The sequence below is a fragment of the Haliaeetus albicilla genome, chromosome 5 (assembly GCF_947461875.1).
Source record: "Haliaeetus albicilla chromosome 5, bHalAlb1.1, whole genome shotgun sequence".
In the NCBI taxonomy this organism is placed as follows: domain Eukaryota; kingdom Metazoa; phylum Chordata; class Aves; order Accipitriformes; family Accipitridae; genus Haliaeetus; species Haliaeetus albicilla.
In genome coordinates, this window is record NC_091487.1 from 4,875,757 (window position 1) to 4,900,758 (window position 25,002).

The 25,002-nt window shown below is 38.8% G+C and overlaps 1 protein-coding gene across 3 annotated transcripts; it reads right to left on the reverse strand.

The window, feature by feature from the left end:
- Positions 1-121: 121 nt before the first annotated feature.
- DLGAP5 (DLG associated protein 5) lies at positions 122-24,847 on the reverse strand. 3 transcript variants are annotated; one of them, XM_069783117.1, is made up of 20 exons: positions 24,774-24,823; positions 24,146-24,203; positions 21,557-21,807; positions 20,022-20,230; positions 19,459-19,551; positions 18,398-18,482; positions 15,091-15,195; positions 13,854-13,924; positions 11,882-12,177; positions 11,349-11,470; positions 11,136-11,202; positions 10,657-10,742; positions 9,881-10,041; positions 8,241-8,333; positions 6,827-7,046; positions 5,416-5,665; positions 5,008-5,065; positions 3,504-3,672; positions 3,034-3,083; positions 122-1,402 (listed from the first exon to the last, which is right to left on the reverse strand). In XM_069783117.1, the coding sequence occupies exons 3-20, from the start codon at positions 21,795-21,797 to the stop codon at positions 1,280-1,282; spliced, it is 2,499 nt and encodes an 832-aa protein (XP_069639218.1). In that variant the 5' UTR covers positions 21,798-21,807; positions 24,146-24,203; positions 24,774-24,823; the 3' UTR covers positions 122-1,279. The 3 variants fall into 3 exon arrangements, with proteins under 3 accessions (XP_069639218.1, XP_069639216.1, XP_069639217.1); XM_069783115.1 differs by having other exon boundaries at positions 11,136-11,265; positions 24,774-24,822; XM_069783116.1 differs by lacking the exon at positions 24,146-24,203 and having other exon boundaries at positions 11,136-11,265; positions 24,774-24,847.
- Between the last annotated feature and the right edge of the window lie 155 nt (positions 24,848-25,002).

Genomic DNA, 25,002 nt, shown 5'->3' on the forward strand with positions numbered 1-25,002 from the left:
TGCACAGTGTTCATGACTGAACAGAGCAGGCAAGTCATTAAGAGCTATCTGTTTGAAACTATCTGTATAACTAGAGTTTAGTAACAATGAAAGTTGATGCCAGCACAGTAACACCAAGTCATGCTAGCTTCCTCTATTTATTTCAGTGTAATCAGTATACAGCTTCAGGTAAAACTTAAATCAGACAAGCTCCCCCAGCTGCACTGGCAATGCCTTCTGCTGAGGGATTGTTTTATAATAACAAAGAATGTGTGTATTACACTAAGGTCACCATTACAAGAAGAAGCCCAGTCAGGTATTTGTTAAAAATAGAGTAACTGGAGGTACTTATATATACTGTATATTTGAGTAATAGTATTAAACTGGCATGCTCCTTATGCATAAATACATTACAGTCCAGATAACAATACATAAGGAACAAGAGGCAAGAAGAGGCTGAGGTTAACATGTCAAGTGTTCAGAGAAAGAGGTTAAGAGATTTTCACATGAAAAAGTAAAGACAGAATACAGTTTGGCTTGAAGGTACTTAAGCTACTCAATAGATAAGTGTCCTTAAAAGAAATAATAATCAATGCCTATTTTAATACATTGCCAGGAAAAGATAGTGTCTGATTCTGAAATCCTTGCTCTGACATAGTTTCTACTATTACAAAACAAGTGGTTGTTAACCACCAGGAAAACTCCCACAGGAAAGAATTACATGCAGCGAACCCTTGCCACAGCTGCTGATCAGGCAGAGTTGTTAATGCACGGAATACCAGAGCCTAAGGGTGCAACAGCAGCCTCACAACAGCACCTGAGCATGAAACAATGCTTTGGGGGAGGCAGCAGGCTGAGTCTTACCCCCGGAAGATGCCCTCGCATCAGAAACAGGGCACAGGTACAGCTAGTCTGGCAGGCGCCTTATAAAAATAATTCATGAGGTAAGTAAGGTCAGGACAGAAAAGCTTAAAGATGAATAGTTTTACAACTTAAAGTAGACAGGAAATACATGAAATTACACAAAAATAAAAGTATTTTAGATTGTAGTTAGAATATGCAATCATTGGACACAGCAGGCATAACCAGAAAATGCCCCGCTACTAATACACAGCAGTACTTACAGTGCATAATGACTGTACTATAAAACGTTACAAAATATTTTAGTAAGTTCCACCACAAAATACAACATATTTATTCCCTCAGAATACAGTTCAAGGGTAGCAGACTGTATTCCAGGTATCTTCTGTGGGGTTTTTTTACTAATATAATTTACATATTTTGAATTTCAAGTCAGTCTTCATTTCTCCCCAGAGGGAGGAAGGGGAGAAAATACAATAAGGTCACTGAGTGCTTCGGCTGTTGCAGACTTCTGGGCTTTGATCTTGACTGGAGTGAAGGGAAGCTCAGTATCTAGCATTGGCTGTGGGAGAAATCAGTGTGAAGTAAGTGTTCGAGGAACAGTTAGTTACCTGCTGTGCAAAACAGCACTGCAATGACACACAAAATACGCCAATAGCAAATTCCCCTTTCTCTAATGACATCTGTATACACAGCAGACCAACCGTAATTAGTCAGGCAACCGCTTATCTATGTTAGGTACCTGCCTACTTCAGAGGCCACTTAAACCTCGTGGGACAAAAACTAGGAGAAAACACTTTTGACAAGGTGTCCTGGTTTTGGCCGGGATAGAGTTAATTCTCTTTCTAATAGCTGGTACAGTGTTATGTTTTGGGTTCAGTATGAGAAGAATGTTGATAACACACTGATGTTTTCAGTTGTTGCTAAGCAGTGTTCATACTAAGTCAAGGATTTTTCAGCTTCTCATGCCCAGCCAGCAAGAAGGCTGGAGGGGCACGAGGAGTTGGGAGGGGACACAGCCAGGACAGCTGACCCAAACTGGCTAAAGGGGTATTCCATACTGTGTGAGGTTATGCCCAGTATATAAACTGGGGGAGTTGGCCTGGGGGGGATCGCTGCTCAGGACCTAAGTCAGCAAGTGGTGAGCAATTGCATTGTGCATCACTTGTTTTGCATATTCCAAATCTTTTATTATTATTGTCATTATTATCATTATTAGTTTCTTCCTTTCTGTTCTATTAAACTGTTCTCATCTCAACCCATGAGTTTTACCTTCTTCCTTCCGATTCTCTCCCCCATCCCGCTGGCTGGCGGGTAAGTGAGTGAGTGAGCGGCTGCGTGGTGCTTAAGTTGCTGGCTGGGGTTAAACCACGACACAAGGGGACAGGAGAAGGATGCAGTTCTCTTGCCCCTCACTCAGTATTGTGGACACATTGCAGCTTTAGAATAAGCAAAGTACCAATCTGTCAGGCAGAGCTGAAACTTGCAGCGATTCAGTAGATGTACTAAGTATACTAAAATGTGCTTGCTTATATATGATACTGTTTCAAAGCAACAGCCACAGTTCAAAAATCAGGTACGCTGTAAGTACCGTGGCTTTCCCAAGAGAAATTTTGCAAGCTTACTTCCAAACATAAAATAAGAAGGGAATGTGGTCCACTTCAAGCAGTAATCCAATTTTTAAAGAGGACTTTTCACATGAGACCAAGGAAACAGTACAGCCAATTTCTTCTAACAATTTGAAAGTTTTTGCACACCTGTTTTTTTCCTTGTTGAATCTTACTTCCAGCTCTAAAAGATAAAGCTACAAGAAAAAAGGCATGGGACAGACCTGGAAAACTCCAAGAAGAAACTGGAAGGAAAAGGCCAGGCCATTCATTATGTTAGTAAATATTTACAAGGAAATCCACAAGAAATATAATTTAAAGGATCAATGTGATAAGAATCAGACATTCTTCTGTGACAAATGTCTCGATTCATCCTACACTCATCATGTGCAATAAGGAATAACAGCCTGAGTCCGAGCAGAGAGACAGGAATCGTGGCTTGTATTTAGAGTAAGTTACATGAATTGGCTTGACAACATCTTACAGAGTTTAATTTACTTTGTGCTGTAACTGATTCCGTAGGAAAGGCTAACAGTACTGTAACATACAGATTGTCTTAGTCAAATAAACCTGAAGGTCAACTTACCATATCAAAAGGATTTCTGCCAATGAAAGTCAAATCACTACATGAAACATCTGAAAAATAAGAATATTTCATTTTTTTTTTAACATTAGTCTGATGCTGCCAAGGCTGAAAAAACAGTATTGTTTTCTGCATTTACTGAAAAAAACCAAAAAAACCCAACCCCAAAACCCCAAAACAAACCATAAACAGCCTGTATTGACATCTACTTCAAGCCTCTTATATTAGCTTTCTCCTTCACATATCACAGGGAAACTATACACAAAAATCTGAGTGGCACTGTTTGCTCACGTGCAATGCATGTATAAGTCATACTAGCTAAAGGAGGTTTTGCTAACAGCATGCATAGATTAACCAAGCTACAGTGATGGCAATTTCAAAGAGTAATATTTAGACTATCATAAAACTTTAGAATAAGCCTAAGGCCCCAGCAATGCCACACAAACTATACTAAGCAGCTTTAGGATATACACCTGTTTGATGTGGTTTTGGTTCTCCAGACTGAGCAAAGTTAGTCTCTCTGCAGGTCTCCTTCTCCGGACTGCACATGACAATATCTTGTCCTTGTTGTTCTGCAGCAGATAGTTCCATCTCTTCCATGTCATCCGTTACTTTTAATTCACCGCTACAATTTTCCAGCATCTGAAAGAGGAATTTTAACTGTTCCTCACCCTCTAAGAGGCTAAGATGTCTGCAGTAGCTATATTTGCTTCCCAGACTGCTGAAAGGAAAGCATCAGTGAAATCAGGCAGACAAGAGGCAGCACCTATGACACTAGGAAGCTTTCTTATTTTCTGTTTTGTCTGCGATAAAAGGAAGTTTGTCAGCTTTTGATGCCGAAAGCACAAAGGTGAAAAGGCAGCTAGGACATTCACGGGAGGCGCATTTACAGAAACCAGCATGTCCCTGTTATGTCAAACCAAGTCCATACATTTAATCTGCAGTTTTTAAGGACAACTCAGGAGAGACTAGGTTTTAACTCCAGACATTGTACAAAGCACAGGCAGGAAAAGGCTCACAGCTTAACACTGTGATCCATTTCACATGAACTATTTCCCAAACACCTTTGTAAGCTTGATAATCTCTTAGAGAGTATAAAGGAAGTTCTTCCACATGAAAGAAGATTTTGACCTTCAACTGCCAAAAACATTCTGAGGATGTTCTTATGAGACTCTACCTCAAGAAAAACCTATCAGCAATACTGAAAGTTAAAGATTACTACAGTTTTCCCCCAAAAGCGACATCACCAACAAGCAATTTCTCATTTGACAGGGAAAGGATGAAGTAAAAGGCCTAAGAACAAATTAGTAACCAAGTTTTGAGTTGTTGTTTGTTTTGTTTTTTTAAAAGTATATATTATATATATGGGAGGGTAACAACTCCTGTAGTCATGAACAGATCCAAGCAGTAACAAATAACAGTATCATCTAAACTATGGAGGCCATATTCCTGTTTTTTTAAGGCTACGCAAATGTAGGCAAGTCACCAAGACTTCAGACATTTCAGGGCATGGATTTCTGAACTCTGATACTTGTATTAGTAACACTGCTCTTGCTATACCTTTAAACAGTGTTAACAGTCCAATGTTCTGCTATGGCAGCGTGAGGACCCAGAGAGCTAAATACTACTGTTGCCTGTAGTCATGGTCCCCAAATGCAAAAGCATTAAAAAAATTCACACCAGAAAACAGGTGGTGGACTTTTAAGGAACATTGCTTGCCCAAGCAACAAGTGCCATCATACAGCAGCCAACAAAAGATAGCTCCCAAGGAGCTAGACAAGGTCCCCAAACTGCAGCACTTCCTATCTATGTCCACACTGAGAAAGAAAAAGCATGAGCCTGAGGAACACAGAAGATATCTTGATGAGGATTTGATCAGAAATCCAAGTGTCTGGGGCTATTAAAACCCCCCCTTTTTTTTTTTTGCTAAAAATAATAAAATATTTAAACCACTTACCTGAACTATGCATGACTTACCTTAGTTGTCTCTGCTGTGCCAGCGACAGGACAGAGATCTTCCACAACTATGGAAATGCTAAAAGAGAACCCAAAATGTTTTCATTCTTACCAATCATCTTCATCAATCACCTTCAGTCATCTTTTGACTTACCCAACTGATCTTACAATTTGCTCTACAATTATGCTTGCTTGTTTGGCACTGGTCAGCTATATCAAATTTTCTGGGCAAAAAATAAACTTCTACCCAGCAGCGAAATTACATTTGGACAAAGCTCTTAATATTTGCTTGAGGGAAGGAAAAGACAAGGACTTTGCAACATTTATCACTGCCAAATTGAAAGGTAATATCCAATGGGTATTAATTCTTTCTGTTAAAACTATAAAATTATTTGTACAGTTAATTAAAAGCTGCCTTAACATGTCTACCTTTGTTCAAGAACACCACCAGGGAGTTTTTCCAGTGGGGAAGTTTTTCCAGTGGGAAATTCGTGCATTTTCAAATTTTGTGCTGGGTGGAAGCCTTTGAGCACTGGTGGTGTTTGTTTTGTAGTTATATCCTCAGGGTTACCAAGAACAGAAGGAATGCTCTGAAACAAAGCTCTGCTGGGTGATCTTGGAGTTGCCAGTTCTTCAGAAGTCCGATGGGAAGATTTGCGAGGTGTCTTTGAAAGCAAGCCTGAAAAAGTGTGTTTAATGTTTCATTACCACAGCAGTTTAGGAAGATGAAATTAACTGTTTCCTTCAATTCTAGCTTGGAACACTATTGTTTTCTGCTTGCTGAATTGTCTTATACAAATATTATATTGAAATCTTATATACACTGCAAGGAGAAATTGAAAAAAGGTGACAAGAGTAGGTCAATAAGTTACAAAACTACCTTAACACCAGCTAAGCAACTTAGTAATGACTTTCCCTTCACAAAGAACCTAAAATAACGAGACTTGCTGTTCTTATTAAAAAGCCCTTCTGGTGAAAGCTGTCATCAATTTCCATCTTTCACATTAGATAATTTTAATAGAATTAAAGAGACACAGATTTAGAATTGATTCTTATAACAGATTCTCTGCTAGAGCTTGCTTAAACCCAGTACTGCTCCAAGCTTTTCACAATGTCCTAACAAGAGGCATATGAAAAAATTGCTAGTCTTGTGATGAGGAAAAAGATGTACACAAAAAATAAACTGTGAAATTCCAAGCAACTTATGAACTAGAAATGGGAGAGAAGCAGAATGACTCCTGAAGAATCAAGGATTACTGAAAATACTGGCTTCACATAGTATCAATAAGATAGATACTGAAAATAAAGTTATATTTTGAGCATCTGCTCAAAACCCCCTATTAAACAGGTTTTATAACAGACTGGAATATGTTACAATCTTGTTGAACATGAATACAGATTATAGCTATAATTTATTTGCAGCTTTGAAGACAGCACTGCAAGAGATTTAGTTAAAAAAAAAAAAAAATTCCAATTCTTGTCTTACAAATAGAGGACATTAGCCTGCATTGACTTTGATGAACAGGTTCGTCAGCTAAGTCTGGGAACACTCACATTAAAACTTCATTGTCAAATACATGCTGAAAAAACATGAACCAGCCGCTTTTACCTCTCTGTCTAAGCAGAGATTCCATGTTGCCATAATCACTCAAATCAGTACATTCATGTAGAACAGTTTACTTTGGATCCCTGATGTAATTAACCACTAGCTGAAATATTAACCGTGTCCAGTACTGGAGTTGTATCCATTATAAACAGCATAATTCCTCTTCCCAATGAGATTGGTTAAACTCTCTTCAGTACTTTCAGGTCACAGAAATCATAATTAAGCTTCACCCACCTGGAAAGGTTTTCACAGGGCTTTCAATTCTGAAAAATCCTGCTTCAAAAACCACTTTTTCTACTTCTGGTAGTTTCTCCTGATGTGTATGATCAACAGCTCCATCATGCTTCATTTTATCCCTCATAGCTGCTTTTACAGCAGCAAGCCGGTTTTGGGCAGCAGTTCTTGCAGCTGCTCCCAGCTTTGGTTTAGACACTCTATTTGGAATAGTCTTTTTCTGAAATGGTAAGAAAGTCTAGGTCACATCTGGAAGCTTCGGACAGAAGCAATTGCACACGAACATTTACGTAGCTGCTGGCCACACGTGGAGACGGCAATAAGCAAGAAACGTGCTGGAGACAAGGTCTCCATTCATCTCCAGAATGTCTTCGACTGCCATTCAGCTATTAAGGTTAGTTTGCGATGACCATATCAAGGATTTTTCATATTGAGTCTGCGGTTCAGAAATACTCAGTACAACTGTTTTTCAACAACTCCAGTTAACATTTTTGATCACAGTGGGATACAGGGACTCCTAGTGGCAAGGAGATAAAGTGACCACAGGGCAGACACCAGTCAAGCCAGTGAAGTCTCTCCTGGCATTCAATTTTTCAAAGGAAGTTGTGCGTCTTGTACAATCTGTAGGGTTCTGACATTTATGGGCAGCTCATGCAGACTACATTCCCTCCAGTCTCCTGTGCCTGGAGTTTCTTATCAACCTTCATATCATTTTTATGATTAGTTGAGCAGTCTCAAGGAACTGGATGGAGTTCAGGCAATGTGAATATGACTTGATGTTCAGTCATTAGAAGCAATTATGTATTCCAAACTGAAGAGCAGATAAAATAGCTTACATTAAAGCTTATTTTGCAATAAGCAATAACTTATTTTGGATAGTGTCAGATCCATTTGTGCTTAGAGAACTAGTAGTTTAATGCTACCCATGGTACTCTCTTAATGGGACACCATTATAATTTAGCACTCACTGCTCAAAACTGGCAGTCACTGCCAAATTCCTGTGTGGCTTCCTTTTCAGTTAAGTCCATGCCAACGCCAGTGGCCCAGATAAAGCGTTCTACATCTGAAGGGTAAATTTTTATTCTAAATTTAATAGATTTGTCTCACTAGCAAAGAGTCCAATGACTCCTTTAATTCTTAGTTCTAATCTTTCCAGCCAAAAGAGGCAACTAGCATTACGAACACCAACTGATACAAGTGCACCTGGGAGATGCAAGGGAGAAGGGTGCATCTCGAGATGAATTTCACTAAATTTTTAAACGTTAACATCTAAAGAAGCCAGATGAGTAGGGCTTTAGAAGGAACTTCCATTTAAGAAGAGTATTTATTACTGCAATAGCAGCTTCCAAGTTATTTTAGATAACACAGTTGCATCTTCATGCCTTAGGAGTCATGCTTTAGGGGCTACTCATACCTTGACAATTACTTTGCTTGGGACATCAAGTGGTTGCCACTCATTGTCTTGAAGCTTCTTCAGATTATCAAATTTTTTATTCACATCTTCAATCTATTGGAAAGCCCAGAAAAGTCCGGGTTTAATTTACAAGATTATCAGATTCACAATAGAACAGTGTTTCATAAAATCAGATAATAAATTTAAGCACAGTTATGCATTTAAGTACTTTTGCTTTAAATGGAGAAGCAAATTAAACCACCAACCGATTATAATAAAGTATTAAATGTTCTCATACAGGTGACATGAAGGTTACATTAACATACACAAACTTCAGATTAGATGACAAGACTGGTCTCATTTCTGTAGTTTAAAGGTTAGCGGGGGAAGTATAGAACTGTTCAATAAGATCTAACATCCAAAATGAAGGAGCTGGTTTACAACCTGTTCTCCTACTGAACTTAAGCACTTTGACAATGGTCGCATTTAAGGAATGCAAAAGAACACATTGCATAATAGCCTTTATCCAAACAAGCAGGAGCCTTCCATTATGTAGGAAACACGCCATGCAAGCTTGTTAGCTCTTTTAAACTGCTGGCCTGTACATCTTCCTGATGCAATCTGTGCTCATTCGTGACAAACTAGCTCTGCAGCATTACCTCCTCCCTGACTGATACTCAATGCAACCGCCTTGTTCTCCTTAGGCTTTGTAATGGAGACACTTGTCTCATTTGCTAGAAAGGCCATACAAGGCTTGTTTATGTCAGCAGACCAGTCACTGAAGTGACAAGTCCTTGACATCCTCCCTGAAACTCAGAAGACACAAACAAAAAAAGAATGCAAAAAGGAACAGAGCTAGCAATTCTGTTACTCCAAGTTTATCCATGGGAAAAGGTGAGGAGGCTCAGGAGAAACTTGAGCTGCTCCCAGATACATAGTAAGCATAGGTAAAATGCTGTTTTTCAAGTTACCGGTTCTAGCAAAGTTCCCCTCAAATATCTCGGAAGCAGCAGATCAAACCCTTACGCTTTCTGGATGGATTTCAAGACCTATGATTTGGACCTTAACAATAAATCCATTTTTGCATTTAACTTAACTAGTTACAAGTTCTTTTGTTGAATCCTGATTTACAAATACTGTTGAGAGCCCTTTTGATAATTTAGAATATTGTATTTCATTCTGAAACTAAGGGAAGCAACAACAGAGAAAGAGAGATGAATGTTTTCTACCACCTAAGCTCACTCCTAAATAAGGTTATTGTAGTTTCTGCACTATTCTCATACTGAAGCATGGAACCCTACTTTTCAGGTGAGCTCCAGGAATTTTCCAAAAGCTCCCAGCTTTTGGTCCAGGTAGACATCGTGACTGTATCCTCACTCCAAACCAGAATAAGACTTGGCTACACACCTTAATTCCAGAGAAAAACAAGATACACTGGCCACAAGAAGACACAACAAATGAACTGGTCCATGAATTAAAAGTCATTGTATACCAATTGGTACTATTCACTATCAGAAAGTCTTAAACAAGGAACTGCATTTTTTACATTAAAAAAATAAATCAGAATCTGAATATTCAAAAACCAAAAATATAGTTTAAATCCATTGTTTATAAATAACCCCATCAACTTTACTCTAGTAGGTTAACATGCAAGTACATACCTGAAAATTAACCATATCCCAAAATCCATCTAAGTCTGTACACGTTGTTTCTTTTTCACCTCGTTTAAATTCACAGTTATCCACCAGTCCTTCAAACTGTTTAAACCTTTCTGCTATCAGCAGTCTTGTCTGACCAATTGTGGTGCGAATAAGATCTTTAGCTGATAGCAACAAGAAAACAATAAAGAAAGTACATCTTGGAATAATTCATCATTTCACAACTGATTTAAATAAGTATTTGAAGAGTCTGGAATTTGTTTATTGTTTGAACTATGTTCATCTATTGCAGACGTGCAATACAATTCAGATGGAGCATACCTATCCATTGAACTGCTCTAAACTTGCTTCTTTCAAAAAAAATGTTACTATCTCTTTAAGTCTTTAAGATTAGCATTGATAAGCCATCTTCATTTTCCCAGATAAGAACACTTATTCTACATTAAAACCTAATTTTATTTTAAAAAATCAGCTTGGTTAAAGTTCATACATTTAAATACACTTAAAACTGACAAGAGAAAAACTATTTCAATATGCACTTTGTTCACTTTAGTGTCAACGACTGTCGCGTCAAGTACTACGCTTAAGTTTTAGTATTGGGAGATAAAGCATGCCTTTTTGTTTCGAGGCAGATACAACTCTAAACTTTATCTAAGACAACTTTTACTAAATGCTGTAGACAGTGCTATTTTGCGAATATATTCGGATACGTGTACTTCCCTCTGTGCCCTTCAGTCACCATAACAACCCTTCTAGTGCCTATTACAGTTTAGTCTTACCATCCTCTGGAATATCCAACTCAAGTTTTCCATCCCACTGGAGGCACTGAGACATCAGCCTCTCTGTCTCAGACCGAAGAATGTTTCTAAAAATAAAGGGACAGTGAAAAAATAAGGTTTTGGAGAATTTTCTAACTGCTGTCACTACTTGTGACTGTTAATAGTTACTATCCTTTTGCTTCCAGAGAAGCTACACTGTCTTTGAGCAGAAGCCATTAGATCGTTTTAGTTTGCTCACTGGCTGAGATGAAATTTCCTTTCTACTGCTTTTCAAGCCGGTGCTCCTTAGGACAAGGTCTCCAGAATTTTATATTCTTTACTAGCACTAACAATACAAAAGGGAAGATAGGACTGTGTGCCTACTCAGGTCACTGCTGACAGATACCAACCACCATAAGCTAATCTTTACAAGATGTCTCGTTACTCATGCAAGGGACCTCTGAGTGGACAACAGGGAAGTGAAACAAATGAACACAAACCTGAAATAGGGCACATCATGCCCTTGCTCTCTTATATCATCTGACTTTATTTCAAGCACTGTTATATCTGTAGAGGCAGGACGTGTTTCATTTGACCTTTGAATGGAAGTTTTCTCATCTGAGTCACTTGCTAGAAAAATAGGAAGGGCATGTGTTCAGAATCTGGTGAAAACTAAAAACATTAGAACAATGAACTAAATGTGAACTTCCTACCTTTTTCTTCTTTCAAACTTGTAGCGGTTTGCTGTTCTTGAATGCCTTTACCAGCAGGTGAAACTTGACTTTTTAAATCAGGCTCTTGTGCCTTAGTTTCACTGGATTTTTCAACTATATTACTGGAAACAAACAAAAAGTACATTTAGAGTTAAGACACATTGAGGAACTGCCATTAAATATGGCCAAATACACAGAAATGCACAATTTAGAAGGCAATCCTACACACAACCCTAGAGAACTCAAGCAAATACTATTAAAATGAATAAATCTGTGCAGAGAGATATACGGCACAGTCCTCCAATATATGGAGCTGCTGTACTTCTAAAGCATAGACAGAATTATGGATTATATCGCTTTCTTTGCTGTTGTATTAAGTCCACATTTAACAATGATAGCAACCACAATGATCAGGTGTTTCAACATCACAACAGTTTGTTACACAGGCAATCTCTCTATAGAAAGGTGATGTTGTCTCTGTCATCACAGAGAAGTTCACTTGCATTTTAGGCCATTAGAAGAAAGAATCTTACACTGGAGATTTGGAAAAATCCCAGAAGGCATTAGGTGTCAAAAATGCATTTGCCCTAGAAGGAGTCATGGGTGTAACTTTGTAGGTCGCTAATCCATTTAATGGCTGAAACACAAAGTTTTGAGGTGCAAAAGAGCGTGTCCTGGGTCTCCCTGGAGCAGAATTGTTTTTGTTTTCTGCTGCAGTTTCTTCCTGTTGAAGTTCTACTGACACTGAATGTTTAGAATCAGCTGCAGAACCTTTAATTGCTGGATCCAGTTGAGCATTTTTATCCACTTCATGTTTAGAAGGAATTACCTATAACAGCACAAACAGACAAAGCGAATGCTACATTATCAAATCAATGAAGTGTTTACTATAGGCATGGGCTGAATCATAACATGGCTGTCTGAAAGCCATCGGGAAGGGAACAGTTTCAGGTAAGTTGCTTTCTACAGTAGCATACATGTACAGAAGTCATGATTTACCAATAGGCCCAAGTGGTTTTGACACCTGCAAATCATTCTAGCAACAGGGGTAGTGCTTCTCTATGAGGAATGCAACAATCCACTGAAGGGGCTAAAGCAGAACACCTCACCTACCAAAACAGTAATTAAAATCAGCAAACGCTTGCTACCACTGCTAGAAAAAAAAAAAAAAAAAGATTTAAGGTGATAAGCTCCTCAAGAGCAGAATTACTGGCTCCAAATCCAACTAGGCCTGTTGAATAATCACAATTTATAAACATACTCTAATTCAAAGACTGAAGAATGTGCTAAAATAAGCTGGTAGCTGAGGAATGCAGCCCAATACAAGTGCAGTTAGGACCACAGAATGTCATTTAAAGAGGAGAAAAAGTTAATCAATAAGTTGAATCCACATTCCTATGAGATGAGTGACCAGATAGTCATACAGAACGCATTTCTGAGATACCTATATTGAGATATTATTAGCTCAAACCAGCCAAAAGAGCTTAGATTGTTTTTCAAGAAAATATGCGTCTTCAATCCACCAAAAGTCTTGTTATACTTTAGATAGCCCTGCTTGGAATGTAAGCCTTGAATTCAACTTTTAACACACTTCTTGTAACGAGATGACTGAGGTTACAGCAAGAGTTTACCAACTGGCAGCACAAAGCAACTCCTGCCTATGAAGAGGTACTTATCTAAGTGAAGATATAAGTGCCTGTTACCTCCTGTCAGTGTTTGTGTGTGATTGAACCAGTTTCAGTTCAGGAAATTAGAACTGCACAGCTGCAGTTACGGAAACAGGAGTGGAGGTGGGAGGCATGAGGGACACACGAGGTGAGAGGGAATAGTGGAGTGCAAAGAAGGAGAAAAATCTCGCACGGGACTGTCAGCGCATGAATGCATATGCAAATTGTTTGAGGACCTGGGCTGGATGGCTACGATGAATTCATATACTGCTGTCTCTCTGTAGAGGCAGAAAAGTTTTGTTATAGCAGTGACACCAAGGACCACAATGACTGCCTTTAATTATGATAAATCATGTCTATCTTGCAGAGAATAACATTTCCAGCTTTATTTTTGGTGGTTCAAAGCCTAAAAATGCATTTATTTCTTAGCTTCTAGAGTCTCATATTCCCTGAGCGGGAAAAGGATACATTCAAAGTATGTTTCAAAAAGTAATGAACTGCACAAAATTTCCAAATGCTAAATAAAACCAGCAAAGCAAGCCTTACTTTTTTTTTACTAGTTAAAACATCAGACAGGAGATATGTCATGTAAGAACTTCTTTTCTAATTTAAATCATTGTCCAGATCTTGATTAGTGATCATCATCCATATAAGCACTAAATTTGATCTTAATTTTATAAATATGACAACATAAATACAGCTTCTTCCCAAAATCTAGCTTATTATTGAAAGTATTACTTCTATACTTGAGCACAAGTATATTTGAGCTACAATTATACTGTTATTGGCTCTTAAATCAGTTTTACTGAGTTTCCATTTCAAATATTAAATGTCCTACCTCCGTGATGTCAGATTTGACTGCTTTCTTCTGCTTTCCTACGTTTGCTGTCTTTCTCTGTGACTGGCTACCTAGAACGAGAGAAATTCCCAAAGGTCAAAAAGGCATCTGATTAAGATAACCTTTCACCAAAAGATTGCCATAAAAGTCCAGTGGCTAAAGACAGGGAGTGTTTTGTTTCTTGAGTGGGAGGTGGTTAGAGGGCAGACACCTAACTGCAAAAGTTCATTCAAAAGAAAACCTGGCCTAGGATTTAACAGCCTATTAAGAGATGTATCACCTAGAAAGGAAAACAGATCCATTAAGTTATTAGTCTTTCGATGTTGTCATATGCTAAAAATAAAAGTCACCTTATTTTCTTAAAGGCTGAAGAGATAGTGTCAAGCCAATTTGAGTTCAGATTTTTAATTTCTATATGGCATAGGATTTCTGTTGGTGAATTGAAACTGATACCATCAAAGCTGTGCTTTCAGCCTAGGGGTTAACTCATGTCATAATACAAGGGACACTGCAAAACATTTTAGAGAATATCCCGAGAACAAGAATATATACTAAAAATTTCCCCTTCAGTAACCGTATGTTCCCCTATTCTAGTAAAAAGACAAACATGGACAAAGAGAAATTCCTGACCTGAAGAACACAGGCTCTCATCTCTTCCAGGGGTATCTGCTCCTGATCACAGACTTACTAATCATATGTCCTTTAAACAGTGATACACCAAACTGGCAAATTTTTACCGGTTCTGGTTTGGTTCTTTCAGTTTGTAATTACCATATGATATTGATCCTCCACACTGATGGATTTTATGGGAAACTGTCCAATGTTGGTTTCAACATCTTGATTTAAATATTGCAATAGAGTTCCAGATGAAAGTCTAAGTGGTACAGTATTTGGTCCTTTTCTTACATGACGATTTGGCATGATTTACATACAGTCTGTCTATTCAAAGGAGATAGTTACACAGCAGAATGTAGTGTGCTAAGACAGTTCAGAACAAGCTGACACATATCTCTACAGCACAGAGTGCCTGAGATATGAGCAAGATCCTAAAGACAACAGAGCTGTCTTAGCGTATCATTTGACAATGAGTCTAACAGCAGCATATAAATGTACTTAAGACGTTTCCAGGGCTCACTTATACAGTACTAGATGGTATCTCTTTACAGCACACTACTCCAGATACTTACATACCAGGTTTGAGCTACAGAAGCAGGACTAGATTTGCTGCCTCACTCACCAGTAGTAGTAGCAGTAGCGGTTGTTTTCAGCACCTGCCTAGCTGCAGAGGCGGCTGCTCTGGTGATTCTCACATTTGAGGCTGTCTGGACTGCGGTCTGCAACACTGTAAGAAACATTAATTCCAGAGATTTCAAGCTTAATAAGGAGCTTCACTCAAGTAATATAAATGAAAGTTTATGCTTTGTAGAAATCAGAAAAGTGCACTAGCAATTATCAGTTGCATTAGTTTGCCAGAATCAACAGGGTTGGGGTGGTTTTTCAGTTCAGCGCAAGCAGCGCTAAACATGGAGAGCACAGCTCAGCCTTGGCATCAAGGCAATGCTCTGAAGGAACTTGACTGAAAATGTTTTTATTGTACAGTAGTACCTCCAGGACCATCAAGGTACCAGTGTGCTAGATGCCATGTACAAAGCTTAAGGAACCCTCCTCAATGTTCCCTGCAATCAGAGTCAACATCATCCCCATTTTACAGATTAAGCCTTCTAGAGTAATAACTTGCCATGGTTATTTGTGCGACTGGAAGCTTAAGCAAACCATCTGTGTAACAAAGTGATGCCCTGGTCATTATATGAAAGTATTCTAAGGTCTGAATTTAATGTAATCTAACAAAGTATTCTTAAGACTAATTGCCCCTGAAATATTTTATAAAATATGACAAATTCATGCACTGTATTACCCATCTTAATAATTTTCATCTTTGTATTTTACTACTGTTTCTAATATCCTTCAAAAATGACAGCATTCTCCTGCACAGAAAAAAGGAGCTCTTTATTTCTTATCCTCCCTTTCCACATCTGTCTGAAATCTAGTAGCCCCACTTGGTTACTATTAATACTATTTGTGTTTTTAATGTCAAGCTGCAGTTCTGTGGAAGCTAGAATGACAAGTTGGGAGAAAAATTACTAGATAAATAACTATAACATTTGATTTATCCAAACATTCCCTACCCTAACATTTTTATAGTAGTGTTTAAATACATATAATGCTTATTCTTGATTCAGCACAAAAGGAATAATCAAGTCTAGTGGATGACAATTTTTCAAAAATTACATGTTTTAATTGTTATATCAAACACTGATAATAGATCTTTTCAGTATTCACTGAAGGCAATACGAAAATTTATTTCAATAAAGGTCTGCTGCTTTCTGATTTAAGTAAATTAGTGATGCGAAAGTAATTTCACTCTGAATTACTGAATAGCTTCCATTAACATCAATATTCCACATGACTTAGCCTTATCTACTTAAGGCATGGACATCACTGTGCTATCAAGAAAAATTTCTAATCAAAAGTATTCTACTTCCTTAAAGGTGGCATGGGATGGTTTTTGTTGTTGTTTTCTTAACAAATGTATGTAACCATCACATAGAAAGTGACAGGCACAGAAGGGGCTGCTGTAAAATATGAAGATGTAAGATTGTACTTGTCTTTTATTGAAAAAAGACGATTGCACATTTATTCATTTGCACTAGTGTGCATCAGAAGTTTGGGGTCCTGTCTCCAACATTATATGCTGTTCCAGTTTCATCTGGGATAGAGTTAATTTTCTTTCTAGTAGCTGGTATAGTGTTATGTTTTGGGTTCAGTATGAGAAGAATGTTGATAACACACTGATGTTTTCAGTTGTTGCTAAGCAGTGTTCATACTAAGTCAAGGATTTTTCAGCTTCTCATGCCCAGCCAGCAAGAAGGCTGGAGGGGCACGAGGAGTTGGGAGGGGACACAGCCAGGACAGCTGACCCAAACTGGCCAAAGGGGTATTCCATACTGTGTGATGTCATGTCCAGTATATAAACTGGGGAGAGTTGGCCAGGAGGGGCAGACCACTGCTTGGGAACTGACTGGGCATCAGTCAGCGAGTGGTGAGCAATTGCACTGTGCATCACTTGTTTTGTATATTCCAATCCTTTTATTATTGTTATCATCATTATTAGTTTCTTCCTTTCTGTTCTATTAAACTGTTCTTATCTCAACCCACGAGTTTTAACTTCCCCCCCCCCCCGCCCCGATTCTCTCCCCCATCCCACTGGCTGGGGGGGGGAAGTGAGTGAGCAGCTGCGTGGTGCTTATTTGCTGGCTGTGTTTAAACCATGACATACGCTCATGTGCTTTACCAGTACACTATCCTTTTCCAAACCTTTTTCAATGCTGAGTTACACAAGCAGTTTAATTTAGAGACCACAGACAACAAATTATCTGCTGTATATACAGAAGAAAGACTTTGCTGAAAATATTTACAGCTCATTCAATCAGGCTACCTGCAATACCAAGGAAAATTCATATTTTACTTATGTCAGTTATCCTTCATCTTTCCAGGTGAAGTTGTTTGCTCTTCTGTAATAGCAGCAGCTACTACATGTGATATTCTTAGAGACAAACAGAAAGCTCTGCACAACTCCAGATGCTACAGCAGCTAGCAGTCATGCAATTTTGCCTACTGACCTTTTTCTTTTCCCTCTCCCAGGGTGAATAATCAGTAATCAGGACAGCTAGTATCCTGCATTCCATTTCCCCCAGCCCACAGAGGCAACAAGTACATGCGATACTGTCCTGGTTTCAGCTGGGATAGAGTTAACTGTCTTCCTAGTAGCTGGTACAGTGCTATGTTTTGAGTTCAGTATGCAAAGAATGTTGATAACACTGATGTTTTCAGTTGTTGCTCAGTAGTGTTTAGACTATAGTCAAGGATTTTTCAGCTTCTCATGCCCAGCCAGGGCACCTGACCCAAACTGGCCAACGGTGTATTCCATACCATGGGACGTCCCATCCAGTATAGGAACTGGGAAGGGGGGGCGGGGAATCGCCGCTCGGGGACTGGCTGGGTGTCGGTCGGCGGGTGGTGAGCAATTGCCCTGCGCATCATTTGTACATTCCAATCCTTTATTACTACTGTTGTCATTTTATTAGTGTTATCATTATTAGTTTCTTTTCCGTTCTATTAAACCGTTCTTATCTCAACCCATGAGTTTTACTTCTTTTTCCTGATTTTCTTCCCCATCCCACTGGATGGGGGGGAGTGAGTGAGCAGCTGCGTGGTGCTTAGTTGCTGGCTGGGGTTAAACCACGACAGATACCTAGAGCCACACGCTTGATAATCCGCCAGCTGCTTGTCATAGTTGGTAGGAACTGCTGTCCTAAAAAATTCTCCTTGTTTCCTACCCAAAAATGTGCCACCAATCTCTCCCAAAGATGTTCCTGGCCTCCCTCCCATAATGTCACAACTACTAACTCAGGAGAAAAAAAAAACCCAAACAAAACAGCAGCATCCTTTCAGATTCAGATGTAGGGATCATACTACTTTCATACCTTTCTCTTTTTCAGCTGCTTTGTCTGTACTTATCTGTTTACGTCCTGATTGTGTAGGGCGCACACTATGCCCGCTGGCACAGATCTACAAGAGAAGATAATTTTTTGTGAAGTATCAGATTTCCAGAAATTAAGCAACCTAATGTTTTTTTCTCATTTTTCTATCATAGGCTCCAGTAAAACAAATGGTCAAATAATTTGGCACAAAGGGCTTTAAAAAGTAAAGAGAAACTAAGGATAACTAAAATAGCTCGGTTTAGACATGGGTTAACATGCATTATTGAACTAGTCAAGAATTTGCCAGAAAAGAATGAAGAAAAATATTTAAGAAATAGTTTCAATTTACTATGAAGCTAGGTGCCAGTTAGTGCCACATCTTATACACATTACGTGTTTTAAAAACCAGTTTTCAGAAAAAAAACCCCAATATTAACTCAGTTGTCCCTTTGCAAAGTTATGACTGGAAATTCTTCAAATGCATTCAAGTTTTATAAGACAAGATTGCTAGATTCAAAATATATCTTTTTTTTTTTTAATACAGATTACTGCTGGTGAAATTCCTCAACAAAACCTACTTTTTTGTACAAGTAACAGCAGAAGGGACTGCCAAGATTCACAGTAATAATATGCCAACACTGAAGTGATTTTTGAGTGAAGAATGAACTGACTCTTTATAATCTGTATTCATGACAGTCTTTCTGCATTCAAGGGAGATGCACTGGTTCTCCAAGCCAAAACCAAAGTATGTAACTTCTGTCTCACTACTACCTCTACAGATATTTGCAGTCCTTGCTGACTACAATATTTTGTATTGAAAAATTGATTGAGAAGATCTGTGCACTTTTCTCTGTACTGACCTAATCAAACTCTCTGCAGTTCAGCACAATGCTGCCTACCAGCTCGCTGAAAGCTTTTCTGATCTAATTTGTCTTTCTCGCCAGGAAAGCCTCCTTAGAGACAGCACTCAACTTGTAAGCATACATCCCTGAGTTATGGTCTGAAGGACAATTGCATCCTTTTCTCTAAATTTATTCACTGAAGTTTATATTAAAAAAACAAACCGTAGAGTGCTTAGATGCAGTTGGTATCACAGTTTTTTCTTCCTGGTTCTTGGCCTTTGATCGAGTAATCCTCCCGGAGAAAGCAGGAGCTGCCTGGAAACATCCCCAAGGAAACAAGAGTTAACATACTCCTTTCCCACCCCCTGTCACTGTTAAAGTGGACAAGAAGTCTAAGTGTGAAAAGCAACATGCCCATGCAAAATGGGTCAAGTGTGTAATTTGAAAAACTTTCAAAGTCAAGTGGACTAAATAGGAACAAGTTACCAGTTCTAAAATAACTTAGCTGTTTCACTTGTGGATGCATCATTCCAGTTTTTGAACTGAGAACATAAGCATAAATACAAAAATCAACATATCACTAGTACTATTTCCAGCTTTGTTTTAAAAAACATGAGCCAAATTACTCCCTTATTGTTCCTTGTTATAAAAGAAGTATTTATGAATTATTCACAAAATAAACTGTTTATTTGGCATAACATACACATAATTTTGTATACAAATAGAAATTTTAATATAGTATACGACATATAATTCATTTAGATATTTAATAGTACTCTTACTACCTTCTCTCTTGGCTTCACTATCACTTGATCTTCAGGTACAAATGAAAGAAATCCAGGCGCAGGTGGTCTATATAAGCCAACTTTAAACACACCCTTTTTTGCTTTCTCTCTCTGCTCTTTCAGTTTTCGAAGTTCCTTTTCTTCTTTATAACGCTGGAGCATTTCCTTACGTTCATTAACCTTCTTGGTGGCTGCATTTGTAGATTGTTCTGAAGCAAAGATGGAAGATGGACACGTTACAAAATCTTGAAGACATTTCTGAGCCAACAATAAGTCGGAAAATTTCAAAAAACTTTTCCAAGCTAGAAGAGGAACATACTAAGTCAAAGAGCAGAGGACTGTCTGGAATCTGTGCCTGCAAGTTTCAATTAAAGTCTTAAAATGCAAATACTTGTGATCTATTAGCTTGCTAAAAACTTAAATTCTCTTAATTGTTTTAACCCTTCCCACTAAAAGAGTATTCAATGTAATTGAATATTACATTGAATTTCAGGTTACAAGTACACCTCCCCAAATCTGCACCTGAGGAATACTATAAATTCATATCCATTTTACAGTGTACAGGCTGTTTCTGCAAGGTTACTAGTATTAAAGTTAACACTTTAACTACTTGTTTAGTTTATTTGTATCAGTTTCTCTATTCAGACACTTGTAATCTCATTGAAAGCTGAAGTTTAAGTCAGCTTTAGATATCAAAGTCTGCCTCAGGCTGAGAATAAATGAGGCAGATGTTATAAGAAAGAATAAAACCTTGAGATGATACCAATCTTGAAATACATGTCTATCTGAAAAATTAATATCTACTTAAAGTTAAAATTTATTGAAGATAACCAGGATACAAATTTCTTAAATTTCATATTTGACATGATTACACAGGGACTGCACTCTTTCCTCCAATAAACTTCTGCTATCAAACTACTGAAGGTGAAAATATTTCTAAAGAAATCTGTTAACATTTTTAAAGATTAACTTAATTCCTTAGACCATAAGCATCCAGGAGAGCCAGGGAGGCAGAATTCAGTATATATGCAGGTCCTATTTTCTCAGAGGAAAGATAAGTCATCAAAAACTAGCAAATTTTAAAATAAAATTATACTACCCATTTATTCATTTATAATTATATATACCCAATTATGATATACAATTACCCATTTCTAAGCATACTTTAAGCACCGACATCTCTTACATGAGATTTTAGATCAGGATTTTCACTTCCTGAATGACAAAGCAATCATTAAGAGACTTCCCATTGAATATTAATAGCAAAATGCATTCTTCTTTTAGCTGCTGCAGACAAATCAGAGCAAAGCTCCATTCATACAACCAGAGCAGTCAGGAGAATAAAGCTGTATTAAGACTTCATCTTCTTAATTTTCTTAACAGTTAGAAGAACTGGTAGTCATCGGTTTTAAAATCTTAAACCTTTTCTTCAAATTAAAATGTTGACCACAACTAGACTCCTGTGATAATGTTACTAAATCCACTTAAAGACATTTTACAATTTAAAACAAGCTTTAAAACAAGTCCTTACTTACTCTGTTTTACACTGCGGTTCTCTTGAGAGCACATTTCACTTGTTTCATTTAGTTGAGAAATTCCCCTCTCTTTTGAGAGCTGAACATTGACATCTGCCAATCCAAACTGTCGGCCCTTTTCAAACAACTTGTGTCTGTTCTCCTTTTGAAGCATTGATTTTCTGCGTGCAACTTTTGTTCTGAGCGTTTCTGTACTCAAATCCCTCTTGTATTGACTGGCAAACCGGGAGGTAGCAGCCATCTTGATGGCTCTAGACAAAAATCATAATGATTAGGGTAAAAGCTGTCATGTTTTGTTTTGCTCTTTTCATTAGAGTTTGCATGTTAGGAACAAAGCCCTAGGTTTTCATTTCTGTATGTGTACCAGAGAAAAGGCAAAGGACAATTTCAGTAATGACTCCTCATTATTTCTCTTTATTTTATGCATTCAAGGGGCCAGTTTGTTTGTGAAGCGGTCAACAAGTCTGACACAGAATCAGTAGGGGACACTGCATCACTGCCAGGGGTTGGCCTGCCGGTCTGTTTTCAACACAGATGTTTTTCATGTTAAGGAGACAAGCAAGTAAATGACAAGGTTGTAGGACAATACTTGGAAGCAACGTTGCCACTGAGCATTTAGATTATACCCTATCTGATGGCAAGGCATTTTTGTCATGCATCAGAGTACTTGGCACCATTTCCCAACTGAGTTTCCAGGATGCAACTGCAATACAATAGCGTTTATTTCAAGCAGGATTCCTCCCTACTTTAACCTGAGGAAGACTTAACGCAAACATCAGTTGGTCTGTACATGCTGCGCTAACAGCAATGTAAAAAGCTCCATCCCCTGCATCCTGCTGAAGCCCATCTTGTTGAGGGTTTTCATGCTTTCTTCCTGGAGGGAGGTCAGGATCAGTTCTCACAATTGGCCTTACTCTGCCACCTCGACCAGGGTCTTTTAGAAATCTCATCTTCTATTACTTATAGAAAACAGCTTTACAGTAAGGCAGGTGATAACAGCTAAACTAAATAGCCAACAGTTATTAATTTACCAGTAAATTGGTCATTTACTGAGGTTCTTCATTTCAAGACAGCAAGCTTTGATCAAGCTAAAGGAATCATCAGTGAACTGGACTGAAAAGATTAGCCTTAACTACGGGTGTACAGGATTTCTTAAAGTCAATCCCTTCCCCCTCCATTTGCTACCAAAAGGCAAAAAACCCATAAGCAGCCTAACTGAAAAACCCAAATGTCAAAAGAAAAAGGGTACCAAAGTAAACAGAAAGAGTACAGAAATAAACTGCATATATTTATGGAAAAAGCAAGCAAGGAGAGAATCTGAGCTATTGTAAGAAGGAACACAGACAAAACCTGTTCCGATACTGTCACTGTTGGCAGTGGCAGCTCCTCGTGCTCCACTTCATGGCAATATTCACGTACCGAGCAACTTACATAGCACCAACAGTACCTGCACAACCATCTGGAAGTGCTTGGAATAGACACTGGAGATAACGTAGGAGTCAGAAATCTAAATGGGTATATTTTGCTTCTTTTCTTCCCCCAGTACGTTCAGTGCTGTAGGACAGCAAAACGATCAATGGAAGTTAAATGAGCAAAGGGGAATAAAAATCAAAACTCAGCTTAAAGCACTCAAATCAGAGACTGGATTTCTTCCACATAATCCTGGAAGGGCTGCTGCATGTCAGTGCCACCTGATTTGTGAATATCATATGTTTTATCCTGCCTTTTACATTCCAACTTTCAGAAATTGATTAAAGATGCTAGTTAATGATTGCAAATGATCAGACTAACTCTACTGTAGTTGATAGGTTGCATTTGCCTTGCTTTACATTTAAGTGATTAAGGAAGGTTAATTCATGAGCATCTCCAATAATCGTCTCTGAACTGATCTTGTTAGTAATTCCCACTGTATTACAGAAAGCCATGAAGAAAACAGTGGGAATATATCTCTACTACCTACCTCCTAGAAGAAGCAGGCTTTTTGAGTCCAGTGGATGAAAATCATTCCTAAAAGCAGCAGCTAGCATCAAGTCTCTACACCCATCTTTTGTGGGCTTTCAGGACAAATTCCCTAAATTTACCTTAAACATGTTCTTTAAGCACAACAACAGTCCCCCAAAGTGCATGCACAATTTTAAATTCGGTGCCCTGATGGAAGGTAACATCACCTATATCCACAGAATATATACACTGTTATGTATCAGGAAAGCTTGCCAAAAGCTACATATGCCTTAACACTGATAAATAGTTAACGCATTTAAAGGATTTTTATGTTCTACCTTCTACTTTGAACAATATTTTCCTAGTTATTGTAGTATAAGTCCACTTAAGGCCTTCTCCCATGAATAAGCCTCAAAACCAAGTGATCTATGTTTCAGTAAGTAATCCTGCAGAACAATTCATCTGAAACTTGAAGGCGGCAAATACAAATACAAGCAGAGATACAGAGAGAGCTTCCCACAAACGTATTATCAACTCACATCCCAGGTCAGCAAAAGCACTACAAGAGATTACCCATGATCTTTTTGGGCTCATAAAAAAACATGTTGCATGCTCAATGTCCAAAACATATCTTTAGGACAAAAATACCTGTCTCCTTTTCTTTCCAGATTACAGCTTCTGAGTAGTATCTTGCCCAAACAGGAGTCTAGAAGATTAATGGGAATTTAAATTGGTATAAATTAAAGACTAGTAGCAGGAAAGGGACAAAGGGCTTATACAAAAGAAAAGATTTGTGACCGGCAAGCATATACTACCAAAATTAAAGTTGAAAATTTAGAGGATTGATTTTTATAAAAAAAAAAAAAAACTGATGGAAGAGAACCACGTTTGACCTGCAACACCACAGGAACCAAAGGAGCAATACGGACATGAAAAACATTTCGGTGCACAGTTAGCGGTTTTAGCCTGAGTCGCGACAAAGCAGAGCAGGAAGAGCAAACATCGCTACTTTTAAAGCGGGAACCCGGCAAGTTTAGGGACCGAATAAGGTCTAGACTCGATGGTTTCGAGACGGGGCCCGGGGGTCACGATGAGCTGAACGCCATCTTCCAGCCCCCTGCTTCCCATCGCGGCTCTGAAGGGTCGCCGCAGGATTTTCCCCTCAGCCCCTGCTCCGTCACCGCCTCGCCGTGCTTTCAGGCCGGCTCAGAGAGGAGGCACCACTGCCCCAGGACCCGTTACAAGGCCCGCTCCCACCGCCCCGGCGCCGCCATACCTGTGCCGACGCCCGACACTACACTCCCCACAGCGCGGCCCGCCTCGGCTCACTTTCAAATCTCACCTGACAACGCTCATTGGCCGGTCCCGGCCCGCCCGCAGGCTCTCATTGGCCCGCTCGCCGCCATCCGTTGACGGGCTGAGCCGAACTCCCGGAGCGGGCTGTTTATTGGTCGCTACGCTTGATCCTCATTGGTTGCGCTGAGCATTCCCCCCGCCCTTGCCGC